This window comes from Lissotriton vulgaris, chromosome 2_1, assembly GCF_964263255.1.
Source record: "Lissotriton vulgaris chromosome 2_1, aLisVul1.2, whole genome shotgun sequence".
NCBI classification, from domain to species: Eukaryota; Metazoa; Chordata; class Amphibia; order Caudata; family Salamandridae; genus Lissotriton; species Lissotriton vulgaris.
The window spans coordinates 892,550,158-892,564,254 of record NC_141687.1 but is presented as its reverse complement, the minus strand read 5'-3'; the positions used below and the strand labels follow the sequence as shown (position 1 = coordinate 892,564,254).

Sequence of the window (14,097 nt, the reverse complement as noted above, 5' to 3'; positions counted from 1 at the left end):
CCCCCCCCGTGACTGGGACCCGTAGTGCAGTGCCCAAAGACCCTCCTCGACAAACCAGATGACGCCTGCAGACTCGGAACTAGGGGGCTCCCCAACCGCGGCCAGCTGAGGGTAAGCTTTTCCGATACCCAAAGACACCCCTGCACCCGGCGCCCTACAGCCCCCTGTGCCTCCCTTTGGGGTACCTACCTGTGCTCCAAGATCCCAACTTACCTCTCGACGTGCTGTTCACCCCTGGAGAGTCTCCGCTTCCGAGCCTGCAGCCTTTGTTTCCTTTTTACTTTTCCCATTGGATAACATTGAGCGCCCGACGGCTCAAAAGCACCCTTCACCCAACCGCCCGAGTACCGCTGGCTGTGCCACCTTTGTCCTATCCTGCTTCCCCCATTGCCCTGAGCAAGTGACCAAGATCCCACCTCCCACAGCTGCGTGGCCTGCTAGCCAGCAGCCACCAACCGGAGGCCCCCCTGTCCCTCATTGGGAAACATTGGGCCTAACTACCTCTGCACTCGGACGCCCCTGCGCCGCTGAGGGTGAACCAACTGTACCTACCTGACCCTGGGGGACCCTTCAGTCTATGCCCAGAACTTAACTTCAAAAACCGAGCACTCACCTGGAAACCGGTAACTCACTAACCTGCCTTTGGAGAACATTGACTGGTTTGACTCAAAAAAAATTCTAAGTGTCGACTTTTGAAAACGTTCAATATTCCTATAAAATCAACCGAATTCCTAAGTACTCACCTGTGATCAGGAGAGGAGCTAGTACTGTACCTTGTAGCCCAGTACTGAACCGGAGTACTGAGTGTGTGAAACCTTTTGCTGACTGAGTATGTACAAGAAATGCTTTACACGGTCCTCTGGTACTGCCTTACTGCTCGACCAAGCTGAAGACCACTTCAGAGAGTAAGGTCACGCCTGGCTTTAACCTCTGTTATACCTCTGGTGTTTGTGGACTCTTTACACACTGTACCTTATTCTGGTCCAGTATATATGGAGCCACTTTCTCACAGTAAGGATGTAATCCCATTGGGCACGAAGATACTTATCAACATACGGGGGGGGGGTGAATTCAGGGCCCCTGGTTGGCTCTCAGTCCCATCTAAGTTTTATCAGTTCGGCACGACAGATGCTCGGGTGCAAGGTTGGTCGGGGAGGGGTGCAGACAGAAGTTCACGTAGCACTCTATGCAGATGATCTGCTGTGGCTTCTCACAGATCCAACAACCTCGGGGCCCCGATTTCTAGAAATAATCCCCCTTACCAGTTATGTCTCTGGCCTTCCAAGCAGCGACTTCAAGTCACTGTTGGTACCAATCAAGGGGGACCCGTCCAGGTGTCAAGCAATCCTACAAAGCTGTCCATCATTCAAATAACTCATCATATACATCTTGCGCCTTCCCACCATGCCATGGAATATTAGAGCCTGATCTAGATCTCTGCGGAGGGGTTACTCTGTCATAACAGTGACGGATCTCCCGTCAGCCGAAATATGAATCCCATAGGATATAATAGGATTAATATTTCGGTGGACAGGGTTTCTGTCACTGTTGTGATGGAATAACCCATCCGCTGAGATCCAAATCCGGCCTTAAATCTGAACCCCCTCATCATCTGTACTAATAATGGCCTGCAGCGTTGGGGCTGTCTACCCCTGAACTCCATGGGGCATGCAGCCCTATTCAAAATGATTATGGTTCCCTGCTTTATATATCTTTTTTTCAACTATCCTCATCCAATTCCTCAGAAATGGTTTCAAACCCGGACATCGAAGGTCACTACTTTGATCTTGGCAGGGAGACACCACCTTGTGCAATTCGCAGAAAAGCGGCACTCCCTCTCCCCCCCACCCACCTCATAATCATACCCTCCCGCCCCCTCTCATGATGGTGGAATGGGCATACCTGCCCTATATAATAACTACCTGGCAGCCCAACTCTCGCCAATTGATGATTGGTTTAACCGAGGGTGGGATGACCCAAATTACTGTGAGGAATAGAACCAGCTGCACCTTGGCAGGCTCCTATGACTGTTCTATGGATTCCCTATACTCCAGATACTCCCAGAAGGCACAAGGTGGCCCTGCTGTGCTGGAGGAGAGCTCTCAGACTTACCGGATGGGACCACAAGTTCACTGTGATAACAGTGCTAGAAACAAGATAGATGGATCCCCCACATGACATGCTTACAAGGATTTAGGAGGTGGGGCAGAATCAGTATCACTCACCCAGGGTTATGTCTGGTGGGGCAAAACCCTAATGGAGAAGTGTGGCTGTGGAGAAGGGTGTCAATAGTTAAGGTGGCAGACCCTGATGCAGAGGTCAGGCCCGGACCACGGTTCAATTGCCGCCTCGGCGGGCTTGGGCTCAATTTCCCCGGACCTGATAATTCTCGCCTCAGTGCCTATTCTAAGCATGGGTCCCACTCTGCAACTCTGAGCAATAGCTTGCTTAATCTCCACAACAGCCCCAACAGCGCTAGGATGCCTACTTCACCTTGGGGGTTCCCAGGAGTGGGCACTTCACAGGGAAAGGCCAGGAAGGGTTCCACAGCGGTATGTGTACAGCGCCTTAAGACCCCTTCGGGGGTGATGTGTGCGCTATATAAGCACTACATTTACATTTAATGTCCTTCCAAGACATGCAGGAACACTACCAGCTTTCCCGTAAACAATGCCATCAGTATCTACAGCTCCGACATGCCCTTTCGGTCCACCTCACACCAGATACACACCTCGCCAAGTTAAATCCCCTGGTGGCCAAGCTCTTAATGGGAAAGCAAGCCATCTACTTGGTTTACTACTCCCTCATTCTAAACACCCCAGATTGCTTACCTGGGTTACAGATGTGATGGGAGATCTTGATGAAGATGATTGGCCTGAGACCAGAATGGCTGCAAGGAAACTGGAGATCTTCTCGCACCTCCGCACAATCAAACCGAACTACCTTCACATTGCCTACCCGATTCCCCAATGTTTACACCGAGCAGGCAATACTGCCCAAGGCAACTGTGCACGCTGTTAACTGGTAGAAGCAGACTTCTTCCATTCGACCTGGGCTTGCCCCAGACTGACCCCCTTTTGAGAGGGTATACACAGGGGGAGCTTTCCAAGGCCTTTGGGAGTCAACTTGACCTCACCCCCCAGGGGGCCTTGCTGGGTTTGCTGGAAGAGGGGGGGTGGCCCGAGGATGGAGAGGTTCTTCGATGGGGTGGCCACAATGTTGGCTAAATGAGAAATTACTCTTAGGAACCCCCGTCTTTGGTGAACTAGAGAAGGGGTGTCGACTAGTGCACCAACTAGAAACTCCCAATTTACAAGGTCCCAGGCTGCCCCCAGAAGCATCAGAAGATTTGGGGTAATTGGTGGGAGTAGCATTATTATTATTATTATTATTATGTTTCTTATATAGCGCCTGAATCGACCCCCGAAGGGGTATCTCCGCGCTTGCCTTGGGAACCCGTCCTGGCTTTTCCCTGTGAGATAGCCCCTACAGGGCATCCCCAAGGTGAAAGCCAGGCATCCCGCAGCGGGGGGCCGTTGTGGAGATTAGGCAAGCTTAATGCCCAGAGTTGCAGTGTGAAAACCCATGATTAGGTCAGGCACCGAAGCGAGAATTATCGAGTCCATGGACATTTGAGCTCAAGACCCTGCCGCATCGGGAATTGAACCCTGGTCGGGCCTCTGCTTCAGGGTCTGCCTGCTCTAACCAGGGAGCCAATGTTGCAAGTTCTTCAGTATGTACCTTTACCCAATGCAGGTAATGCTGAAATGTAGAGCTGGTCAATGTGTCATTAATGTACTTTGGATTAAAATAAATAAAATTGGTCATAAAAAGAAACTATCTACCAGCTGGCTTTACTCGGAGTGACAGTATTCTGCTCTTTCACAAGGAGCATATCGGCACAGAAAGGACAAAATAAAAATAAAAACTTGCTGTCTTTGACCCAAAACAATGTCCCGGGCATCAGGCTTTAGGAATGCCACACATCTGACTACTTCAAAAGTGCTGGCTAACTGACTCATGGCCACTACAGTCGTGACACAGATCGCACCAGGGATATACTGGGCAGTTATCCGTCATGAATGTGCAACATAGTTAAGACATTTCTAGAACATGCACTTTTATGGTACACAGACCGAAAATCAAGCATACGAATGGAATGAAGAACGTGTGCAGTCAAGTTTAGGAAATAGACTGGGTGTAAGTACATCCAGTGGTAAAGATGGTAGATTGTCTATGACACGTCTAGTGTCGCTGCAACACCATTAGATTGGTCACCCTTACTTTTAGAGTCAATAAGTTTACACATTGCCACTTTTTTCACAGTCATCTAGAACTGAACATTTTTTTTTTTTTAAACACAACTGTGTTACTTGATTTGCAATCTTCTGATCAGTTCACCTTCATTGAAGGATTCAATATTATGAACAATTGCAATTTAAAGCTCAAATGAGGTCATGCACGAATGAGCAAAAGATTCCATAAGCAAGATCACCGATGAAAATGTACCTGTGCATCAATGACATAAATTAAAGCTCCTGTTCCTCTGAAAATCATTTCATAGTCGAAAGTGGGGTCAAAAAAATCCATCTGGCCTGGAAAGTCCCAGATCTGGAAATTCACAAAGGAGCTGTTTGATATATCGTCCTTATAAATTTTGTTGGTGCTCTCCAAGAAGAGAGTCTCGTTGGGTGACATCTTATGGAACACCACCTATAGATTGGAAATAAAAGTCACTGGTTATTGGGCTTCAAATTATAGCACATATTTAGTCAACTGGAGTCTGACCACGGGCAAAATAGACATGATTGTCTCCCTGGATAAACTGCATAAGAAAAGAGACAGAATGGAAACTAGATTCACAGCAGTAGAGAAAAGATTTAATGCCATGTCCAGAAAGTTTGTAAACACGAACTCCATAGTTAATGCCCTTGAGAGGGTATAGGAATCTGTTCAGCGACTAGTATCTTTAACAATACTAGCACTATATTCACACGTTTCGACTCCAGACCACCTTTTTTGTTCAGCCTTTCATTACCCTCATATCTTCTTGCCCACACACAGATTTATATCACCATCACAGGCAACCTTGTACCAAAATATTGTTACTGCTTAACCCAGCAGTTGCCCTATTAAAATGAGTTGCAATCACAGTCCCCGCCTATCGCAGCTACCCACTTACTGCTGGCTGAACGATCTAGTCTTATCTCTCACTACCTTAGCACGCCTATCTCTTTCTTTGCAACACAATCACATGCATTTACCTGCTTTGTTAAACTATAAAATAATTATTAGTAGTTCTTGATCAAACAATTCTAACATTCACATTGACATACTTTTCTATGTCCCCAATGGCTAATCACTTGCGGCCACAAATCCTAATTCAGCCTGCGTTTGCCTCGCACCATTAAGATATCAAACCAAGTGCTTTTCTGAGTGGCTGGTGACTCCCACCTATACCCCAAATTATTATGAAACAACTCTAACCCATTAAGACAACCAAAAAAGGTCACCACCGTCACAACTTCATCCCAGCCCACCAACGAATCTTGAAACATTGTTTATGTGTACTGTATCTTACTATGCTCTTGTATCTGATGTAAATTGTAACGCAACGATCCTAAATGTAAAGCGCTCTGATACCCTTGTGGGTCAAGTTTGCGCTATATAAAACTTTATAAATAAATAACTAAATAAATAAAATGTACAACGCCATAACCAGCTCACATCACAAACTTCTGCGGTTAACAGACTGGGTGTGTGTAGATACCTACGGAGCCTCTATCCACTCAACTGAAACTACTGTTATTTTAGTTAGAGGGCCAGGCATTCACACAAGAGTCTGGAAGCATTCAGGTAGGAAGTTATGTATTTCATGTGAGGCTCTTAGGTTACAGAAACAACAGAAAGGTCTAGTCAATGCTCCATCCTTCCTCCATGTCCATCTCCTTGCTTCCACTGAACACCATACACCTAAAAGTATATTACATAATTCACATTCAGCATTGCAAACACCAGCTCAGACAGAGGGGAAAGTGAAATAAAACACAGGGTACTACACACCCTTTTCTTTCGCACTAAACAAAGAATCCCTTGCACATAAAGTACATAAGCAATCATTCACAATTTCTTTATCACCATCAACTTTAGCTTTCACATTCACCCAACAAAACCATATTAAAAACTCTCCGATATCCAAGTAGACACACAAAAAGAACAAACAGACACAGAAACTCTGATGTGTGACATCGGCATCCTAATAGCCGATGTCACACACAAGCATTTACAATGCAATGGTCTCGCCTTTGTTAAAGTTATAGCCACACACAGAGCGAGTAACACACACACACACACACAGACCGAGTAACACACAGAGCGTGCAACACACACACACAGAGCGTGCAACACACACACACAGAGCGTGCAACACACAGAGCGAGCAAGAGAGCGTGCAACACACAGAGCGAGCAAGAGAGCGTGCAACACACACAGAGCAAGCAACACACACAGAGCGAGCAACACACACACACAGAGCGAGCAACACACACACACAGAGCGAGCAACACACACACACACACACACACAGAGCGAGCAACACACACACACACACAGAGCCAGCAACACACATCGGGGCAGCTACTGCCTTGGACTTTGCCTCAGTTTTAACAGGGACAGCTAAGAAGAAGACAGTCTCAGTTAAGCAAACAAAAATGAAATTACAAACAGAACAGATTTAGTAAAGACGAACGGACTAAGCAGCCAAGTTCACAAAACCCGCTTGAGATAGTTAGTTTAGCGTTACTTCGACAGTATTCCCTTTACCAACTGTCGTTTTGGAAGTGCAAGCAAGGCTCTATGTACCTTTTTCCAGGTTATCTGCTGAGCTACTAAACCAGGCTAAATATACAAATTTTAGTCATAGGGTAGTTCACCTAAACGAGTGTTTGCAGTATCATACATGATCACAAAACTGCTGCTAAGATCTTCACACCTGTTACTGCACGAGCCCCTCCGAGGAGGTAGCCCTTTGGTTTCTCTAGGTCCAGGACTGGCTGCCTTGGGATTGAACTGAGCCCAGGCAGGGGTCAGCCACACAAGAGCCATCCTCCTTGACCATGTGATCCATCACCAGAGCTAAATTAAATATCCACACACACACACATGCAAGACCAGGCAGTAAAGCAGTTTACACTTAAAATAAAATCAAACAGAAAAATAAATGACGTGGGTTTATGCCGGCACGTTCCCGGGGAGTGTAACACGGATTACCTTCATTCTTTACAACTTCCCCCAAGGGCGCTATATAAAACCACTCAAAAGACTACAAATATAATTTGCATTCCTGCTCGTATGAAGCTCCTCGCAGCCCAGGTATAAAGCACTAGCAAACGCCCTGGAAAATTAAATGGTAAAAATACAAAACAGTGCAGGAACGTTAAAGAATTCCGTGCGCCTGTCCAGAAAGCGCGGCACATTCCGGTACTCTTACACACGCTGTCCAACTCTTATCTGCAATTAAAGGCTGTACGTTGCCTACAACACCCTGCCCGGAGGTTGACAGACAATTATCACGTTTCACCGCAAAAGAAACCCTTCAGCGAGCTCTTTTCCCCACAAATCCCCCGAAGGCCCGTTCACTTGGCCACCAGCTCTTACCTTCCTTCTTGGCCTTCGGTGCCATGTTGGGGATGAAAAACAAGTTGGGGGTATGGGGTCTACCAGCTAATATCACAGGGACTCGCTCAAAGAACTCTTGCGAGATCACTAATCCTATCGCAAAATTTGCGACGCAACTAACATTCCTGACGTAATTTTTCGTTGAGGCTTGACACGCACGCTGGTAAACATTTCAAAAGCGGATATCCGGAGACCTACCCAGCCGACCCTGGTCATTAATATGAATAAAAGACAACTAAAATATTGCCAAGTTGCTATGTTGGGTTTGACTTCCGACATTTTGACTTCCGACATTTTATTTAATTGCTACTAGACACGATTATTCACAGAAAAAGTCAAACAGCTTTTCTACGATATACGAGGAGGAGAATAGAACATATTTGGGGAGTGCGGAATGTTCTGTGTTATGTGTCTAGCCTTAACATCTCATGTACTAGCCAAGCGATGGAATAAACATATCAAGTAAAACAACAAGAGTAAACATGAAGGAACTAAGCCCCGTCCTCTTCAGACTGAGGGGGGTGGTGTTTTTTGTTGGGTGACTGAAGACTTCACATAGAGAAAGGACAGCAAAAAACATGCCCCTCAATCCGAAACGGATGGGGCTTAAAGTGACAGACACCGCTTTTCTCCAATGGCTGGCCGCAGTTTAGGAAGCCAGCCAATGGAGAAGAGCTAGCTCGTTTACCTCTGTACTTGAAAACATAAAATCTCGCCAGCGATACTGCGCACGCGCAGCCTACGCTAGCCGAGATAACCAAGTTATTGACTGCCATTACACAATGGTCAAAAATGTGTACATCTTGCAACCGCCTCAGACATAAGGCCCTACCACCAAATGTCTGCACACTCACAATGACACCATACAACATAAAAGCATGCAGGACATGCAGTCACAGACACTCAGCCGTGCAACAGCCAGGGCATAGAACCCACCAGCTTTCTTCGATGGAGGGTTTCCAGTCATCCCTAAGCCTACACATTCCTGGCACAAACATAACAAAAACTGAAAGTTTAAACATACAACACTAACTAAAAGCTCTCTTGACAAGACTGCAGAAAAAACCTGCCATCACAACTACACAAGGTCCCCAGGAATTCACCTCATATTAATAAACTACGTAGAAAATAGTCACAACTCTTACACAGTCTCCCTCTTCCACAAGCTAAAAACAAGCCCAGCAGGACAAATCTACTCCACCAAACACACACAAAAGTATAGCTCAGCTATACCAACATCTAGTCTCACTAGCTCCCAAACCAAAATGATCAAGTGCCAGATCGAAAACAGCACATATTATGTACCCAGGCCCTCTGGAAACTGCACCAGAAAAATTTGGAAAGACGCCCAAACACAATGAGGACAGCCTCTAGTAGGCGCACATTGAAATTGTATTGAAATCACAACAATTAAACACTACAGCAATACCACCATTAATACCAGGCCATACCCGCAGGTAAAGAAGCACTGACCTACAATGCTCTAAAACTACATTAAATACTGTCATTCAAACAACACTGACCGAATCCATTAATCTCATTAAAATGGACCACAAAACAATCACAAACGTACTCTGCCTCCTATACAATAGATCTTTCAAATCTTCCATTCATACAGAATGAAGACAAGGGTGAAATGTGTGGATATCACCCTGAAAACCATATGGTACTTCACTTCCCCACATTTTCATTCCACTGGGTACTTTCCTCTTCAACGTCTCTTAACATGGTACTTATCTTCTTCAACTTAGTACACCATGAGGTACTCACCCATACTTCTTATGACAGGGTACTATTTCTTCCCAAACTTTGCATACCATGTGGTACTCTCCCATCCAACTTCTACCAACATGGTACTGCTCTGGCACTACACTCAATTTCTCAAAATGGGGTCCTACCTTTCCCCACATCCACAACGTTTGGAGATGTAAAACCAACAGAAATCTATATAGCATACGTATGGGTACTCACCTTGTTCCTCAAACTGCCCTGTAGACTATTTTGAGTAAAAGTAAATGCTCAGACAGTATTCCGAAAACAAACTACAGATGGATAATTTAAACATCCAACCTGTTTTGCAGTACTAAGCATTCAGTGCAACACAACCGTTAATTGCAATTCTCAAACAGAATTCACGATACACAAAATGATGCTAACCTGACACATACATTCCTAATAAGCTGTGTAAGCCACATGTCAATACATAACAATCACCAACAAACTGTTCCACATATTAATTAACCTCACAGTTGGTGGTTAACAAAGCAGGCTTCTTAACAGAAGTACATAAAATAATATGAACTCCATGGATGTCAATGAACATTGCCACTGGCCACATTTAAGACAGGCAAAGTTTTTACTTCCCATGACGTCAGGACACAGTGCAACCTCAAAGAGCATATTCTCATTTCTTTCTCCAATGTACTTGAAGATAGTCCTGCTTCTCTTTCTAAATTATGCATGAGGCATAGGGTAGTCTTTTTTCAACGTCTCCAGGCATGTCCCAATCAACCAGCTATCTACCCTCCTTCTTGATGACACAGTCTACACTGCCAATGTGTCACTTCGACACTAATATCTGGAATCCAAAACATTGGCGATGCCCTCTCACTATGCACGCGAAAACCACACTCTTCTTCCTGGTGCCGCACATTACAAAAAGACCTCTGTTCACTGCCTTTACCACAACACTGAAAGGAGCCGTGCAACCTCCTACAGTCACGCTAGGCACCATAAAATATGTGAATGCTTCTATGCAGTGGTCTTAGACTGCCCGCTTCCCTTCTCAAACTCAGTCAGGCCACATTCCCTCAACAGGGAGCTTGTATGTTATGTGGCACATGTCCCTCTAGTGATGCAGCCGGCTTGTTAACGATGTATGAGCCCTGCATACATGGTACTTGAATTCAAATGGAACTATGTGCAACCACTGCAGTACACTAACCCGAACAAGGCACACAAGACCCTCAAGAAGCAAGGACTAACCAGTGCCACTGTCACCTTAATTGACAAATCGTACAGCATACTCTTCAATGCAGATCCTTACATCACCATCATTGTTGAATGCATTACTGTCTGAAGCTCCATGGGTCATTTCAAAGTTATGCTTACTGTGAAGAAAATACACGGTCTCTTCCCACAGTCTGAAGCAGCACTGTCGTTATAACACTCACTTCATACGTTGACCTTAAGCTTAGGACTACACACTGGGACACAACAGCTCAGTTTCTAAATCTCCTCAGATGGATTCTTGTCCTTGCAAGAACTTGCCCACCCTTCTCACTGAGATCCTCCTGTAGAGCAGCCAGTGCGGACACAGTTTTAGAGTGGGCAAAGGCGGGCACAAATGAATCCTCCATGGTCACAGGGTTATCTTCCATCTTACAACAGGCCTCCTCCTCGAATAGAGAGACAACTCCCAACTGCCAACAACGTCCAGCTGCATTTTCACGCAGGTCCTTAACAACTCGTTTCCAAAATGATATTGTTAGAGAGCAGGGTTTTCATGCGAGAGGGTTGCTCTTCACCTTCATATAACCCTTGCCTCGCCATATATTCATATATTTTTCCATTTTCGTTTTGTATTTGCTAATTGCTTGTTTAATTATTTCACAATCCACTGTAGAGTCACCCCCTCTAGACAATCTAGAAGCAGGTTCCTCAAGCGTAGCAGCTCACAAGGGTACAACCCTTTTACTTGATTTGAAATAATCCTGTATAATAACAAGGTGGCATAAAGAACCTTAATTGCTCCACTCAGCCCACACTTAATCACCAGTTGAAAGGGTTCTTTGGCAATCTGGTAAGCTTCTCAAACTGGCTTTTGGATGATACATTGAAATTTGATTAAAAAAAAAAAAATTAAAGAAAGACCTGTCATGTACCACTTTCACGTTGTAGACCATTGTCCATGGCCAACTCTTTTAGAATCCCTAACCCTGCATAAAAAATATAATCTAAAAATGCTACTATATACTCTATCGTGACCTTGCCTTCTATCCTTATCTCTGGCCACTTACTTAAGTAATCCACAAGGAAAATGCTAATTAATTCCTGTCTAGATAACACCACAAAGGGAAATATAAAGTTAATAGCTAGCACACTCCACAGTCCATGCTTCAACTTCCACAGGTTTAGTAGACTTATCACTATGGGCATATGTAGGCCATACACATACCCAGGCATCTAGGAGCGAATCATTGCATGCCACCCATAATATTCACATGTAGGACCATAGGTTACAGCAACTACAGGTAGGTGATGTCTGAGCTCCATCCAAACTCCCAATGTGTCTACATCCTAGCGTCCACTTCACACCACAACCCAACATAACTCACACTCAGCATTCCAAATACCATCTCAGACACACAGGGAATGGGGAAACACAGGATACTGCAGCTGTCTGTTACTCTTCCACAATTTTCTTCTAATCTCAGAAATATGTCACTCTTCTTTCTGGGATAGGAAATTAATAGTAGTAGCAATTACCAGGACAGGTAATGGACAATGGCAACCTAGACAAGTATGGTCTAGCAATAACTCTGGTGGGTTACAGCCAGTGAAGGGAGAAAGCAATGACCAGAAATATTAGTCAAACACCAAAACAAGGTGGGAGGAATGCTTTCAGTACCTCAACCACTGGCAATTGCTTGGTGTAGCACTCTAACCCATCATGCTTTGCCCACCATGCTACCTCAGATTAGACCCAATAATATGCAAAGCAACCCTGGCCTTGCACCAATAGGTACAGGCCAGTCAAAATTGTCAAGCCAAGTCCTCTGAACCGGGGTTGGCCTTGTGAGGAAAAAAACAATGAGTTGGAATGCTAACATGAGTGACTGCCAGTGGTTAGACGTATTGCAAGCATTCCTCCCACCTTTCGTTGTTGGAGTACTAGTTATTTTCATGCTAGTACTTGTAATTTCTCTTTTACCATTAAGACACTAACCTTAAAATGCCCAGTATAATCTTGTTGTTGGCTGTACAACCAGGACCGACTGATAAAGTTATAAGAATTTGGCATGCAGCCACGTTGCAGTTTGTTAGTTCAGCTTACCTTCTGGATGGAGGACTTCCCACTGCGCCGCAGCCCCATGAGCAAGATGCGAGGCTTGCTGTCTGCAGGAGCCTCGCTCTCCTCTAAGTCCGCCTCCTCCACCCCATAGCCAAAGTCCTTAGGGAAGGAGTCCACTGGCCCGTAGCTACCCTGTAGCTGCTCCTCGTCCCCGTACTGGATAGACATGTCCACCAAGAGAGCCTGGTCCTGCCAGAAGCAAGAGGGAATCGCAGTTTGGATTAACAGGACTTCCACCTCCGCCTGCCGCGCATCGGGCAAATGGGAGGCCCTGGAGAGCCGTGACCTGTCACACTGGATACCAACCTAACGCGCTCGAGCCTGGACCGCACCAGTGACACTCGCAGACTTCCACGGTCAGGGGAGTCCCCCTTATTCAAAATCAGGTCCCCCGTAGGTCCTCTTCCTTTCCACCGAACTCCTCGCAATGACCACGCCTTACTCTCTTGCTCTTACCGATGATTCGCTGTGGAATAGCAATCCAAAACTCTGATTGGTTAACGCCTTACGTCGATCGGAGGATTAGACGTCAGGCTCAGCAAACAGGTTCGGTGTGTCGTTGATCATGTGCCTAGCCATCACCTGACTGGCAAAAGCTGCTCCCGAGTCTTGCGGCTGATGAAGAACGATTATGCACTTTGACCTCACAGCTGGCGCAGCCTGCTGGAGAAAAGACAAAAGAAACAAAAAAGGGACTTTGACTAGTGCGTATGAACTACGGGGCCATCTTGCAATGGACGCCAGTTCAATTTTGCCTTACTGTAATGACTTGTAGAAAAGGTAGTTAGTTTTTTGTAATCGTAACTGCAGCAGCCATTTCACCTGTCTCTGTGTGAAAGAGAAGCATAATCTGAAGCCTCCGGTCCTGTAATAGAATCGGAGGCGAGGTTATGGAATAACTTTCTTCATAATAGCAGCGGCCGCTCACGTTTCCGGAATGAAGCAAAAAAAAGAACTACAAGTCCCAAACAAGTAGAAAATAAGTACAAGAGCATGGAACCAATCAACAACAGCAAACAGCTTTAGGCGTCTGCTACATAGCTGCCATGTGCAGCCTGCTTTTGTGTGACCACTCTATGTTTCAATTGATGTAGTGCTTTTGGCTAAGGTCAAATGAAAGCGCTTCTAACGGGCGGGGAGTGGTATATCACCCGAAGGACTATGTTGTTACTCAACTGGACCTGGTCAGCAAATTACTCCAATATCCACTCAAAAATTTAGAATAAAAAGTAAAGCATATTAGGCAACAAAGAATGGCAAATATTACAGTGAAAACTGTAAAGAAGCGATGGAGTCAGCAAGTATAAAAAATATAGATATTTATTTGTCATAAAAAGACCCACTGG

The 14,097-nt window shown here is 45.4% G+C and overlaps 1 protein-coding gene and 1 non-coding gene across 4 annotated transcripts in view; both read right to left on the bottom strand.

The window, feature by feature from the left end:
* Window positions 1–13,397, bottom strand: part of RRAGC (Ras related GTP binding C) — a 136,869-nt gene extending 123,472 nt beyond the window's left edge. Inside the window, exons 1-3 of one of the 3 annotated variants that reach the window (XM_086956433.1) lie at window positions 13,058–13,195; window positions 12,734–12,940; window positions 4,510–4,713 (exon numbers count right to left, since the gene is read on the bottom strand). In XM_086956433.1, the coding sequence (XP_086812559.1) occupies window positions 4,510–4,713; window positions 12,734–12,919 (390 nt within the window). In that variant the 5' untranslated portion in view covers window positions 12,920–12,940; window positions 13,058–13,195. Of the gene's footprint in view, window positions 1–4,509; window positions 4,714–12,733 lie in introns of all 3 variants that reach the window. The other 2 variants (XM_086956431.1, XM_086956432.1) reach the window with 2 other exon arrangements.
* LOC147731381 (small Cajal body-specific RNA 16) lies at window positions 6,939–7,117 on the bottom strand. The gene has a single exon (XR_015308921.1).
* Window positions 13,398–14,097: the final 700 nt, after the last annotated feature.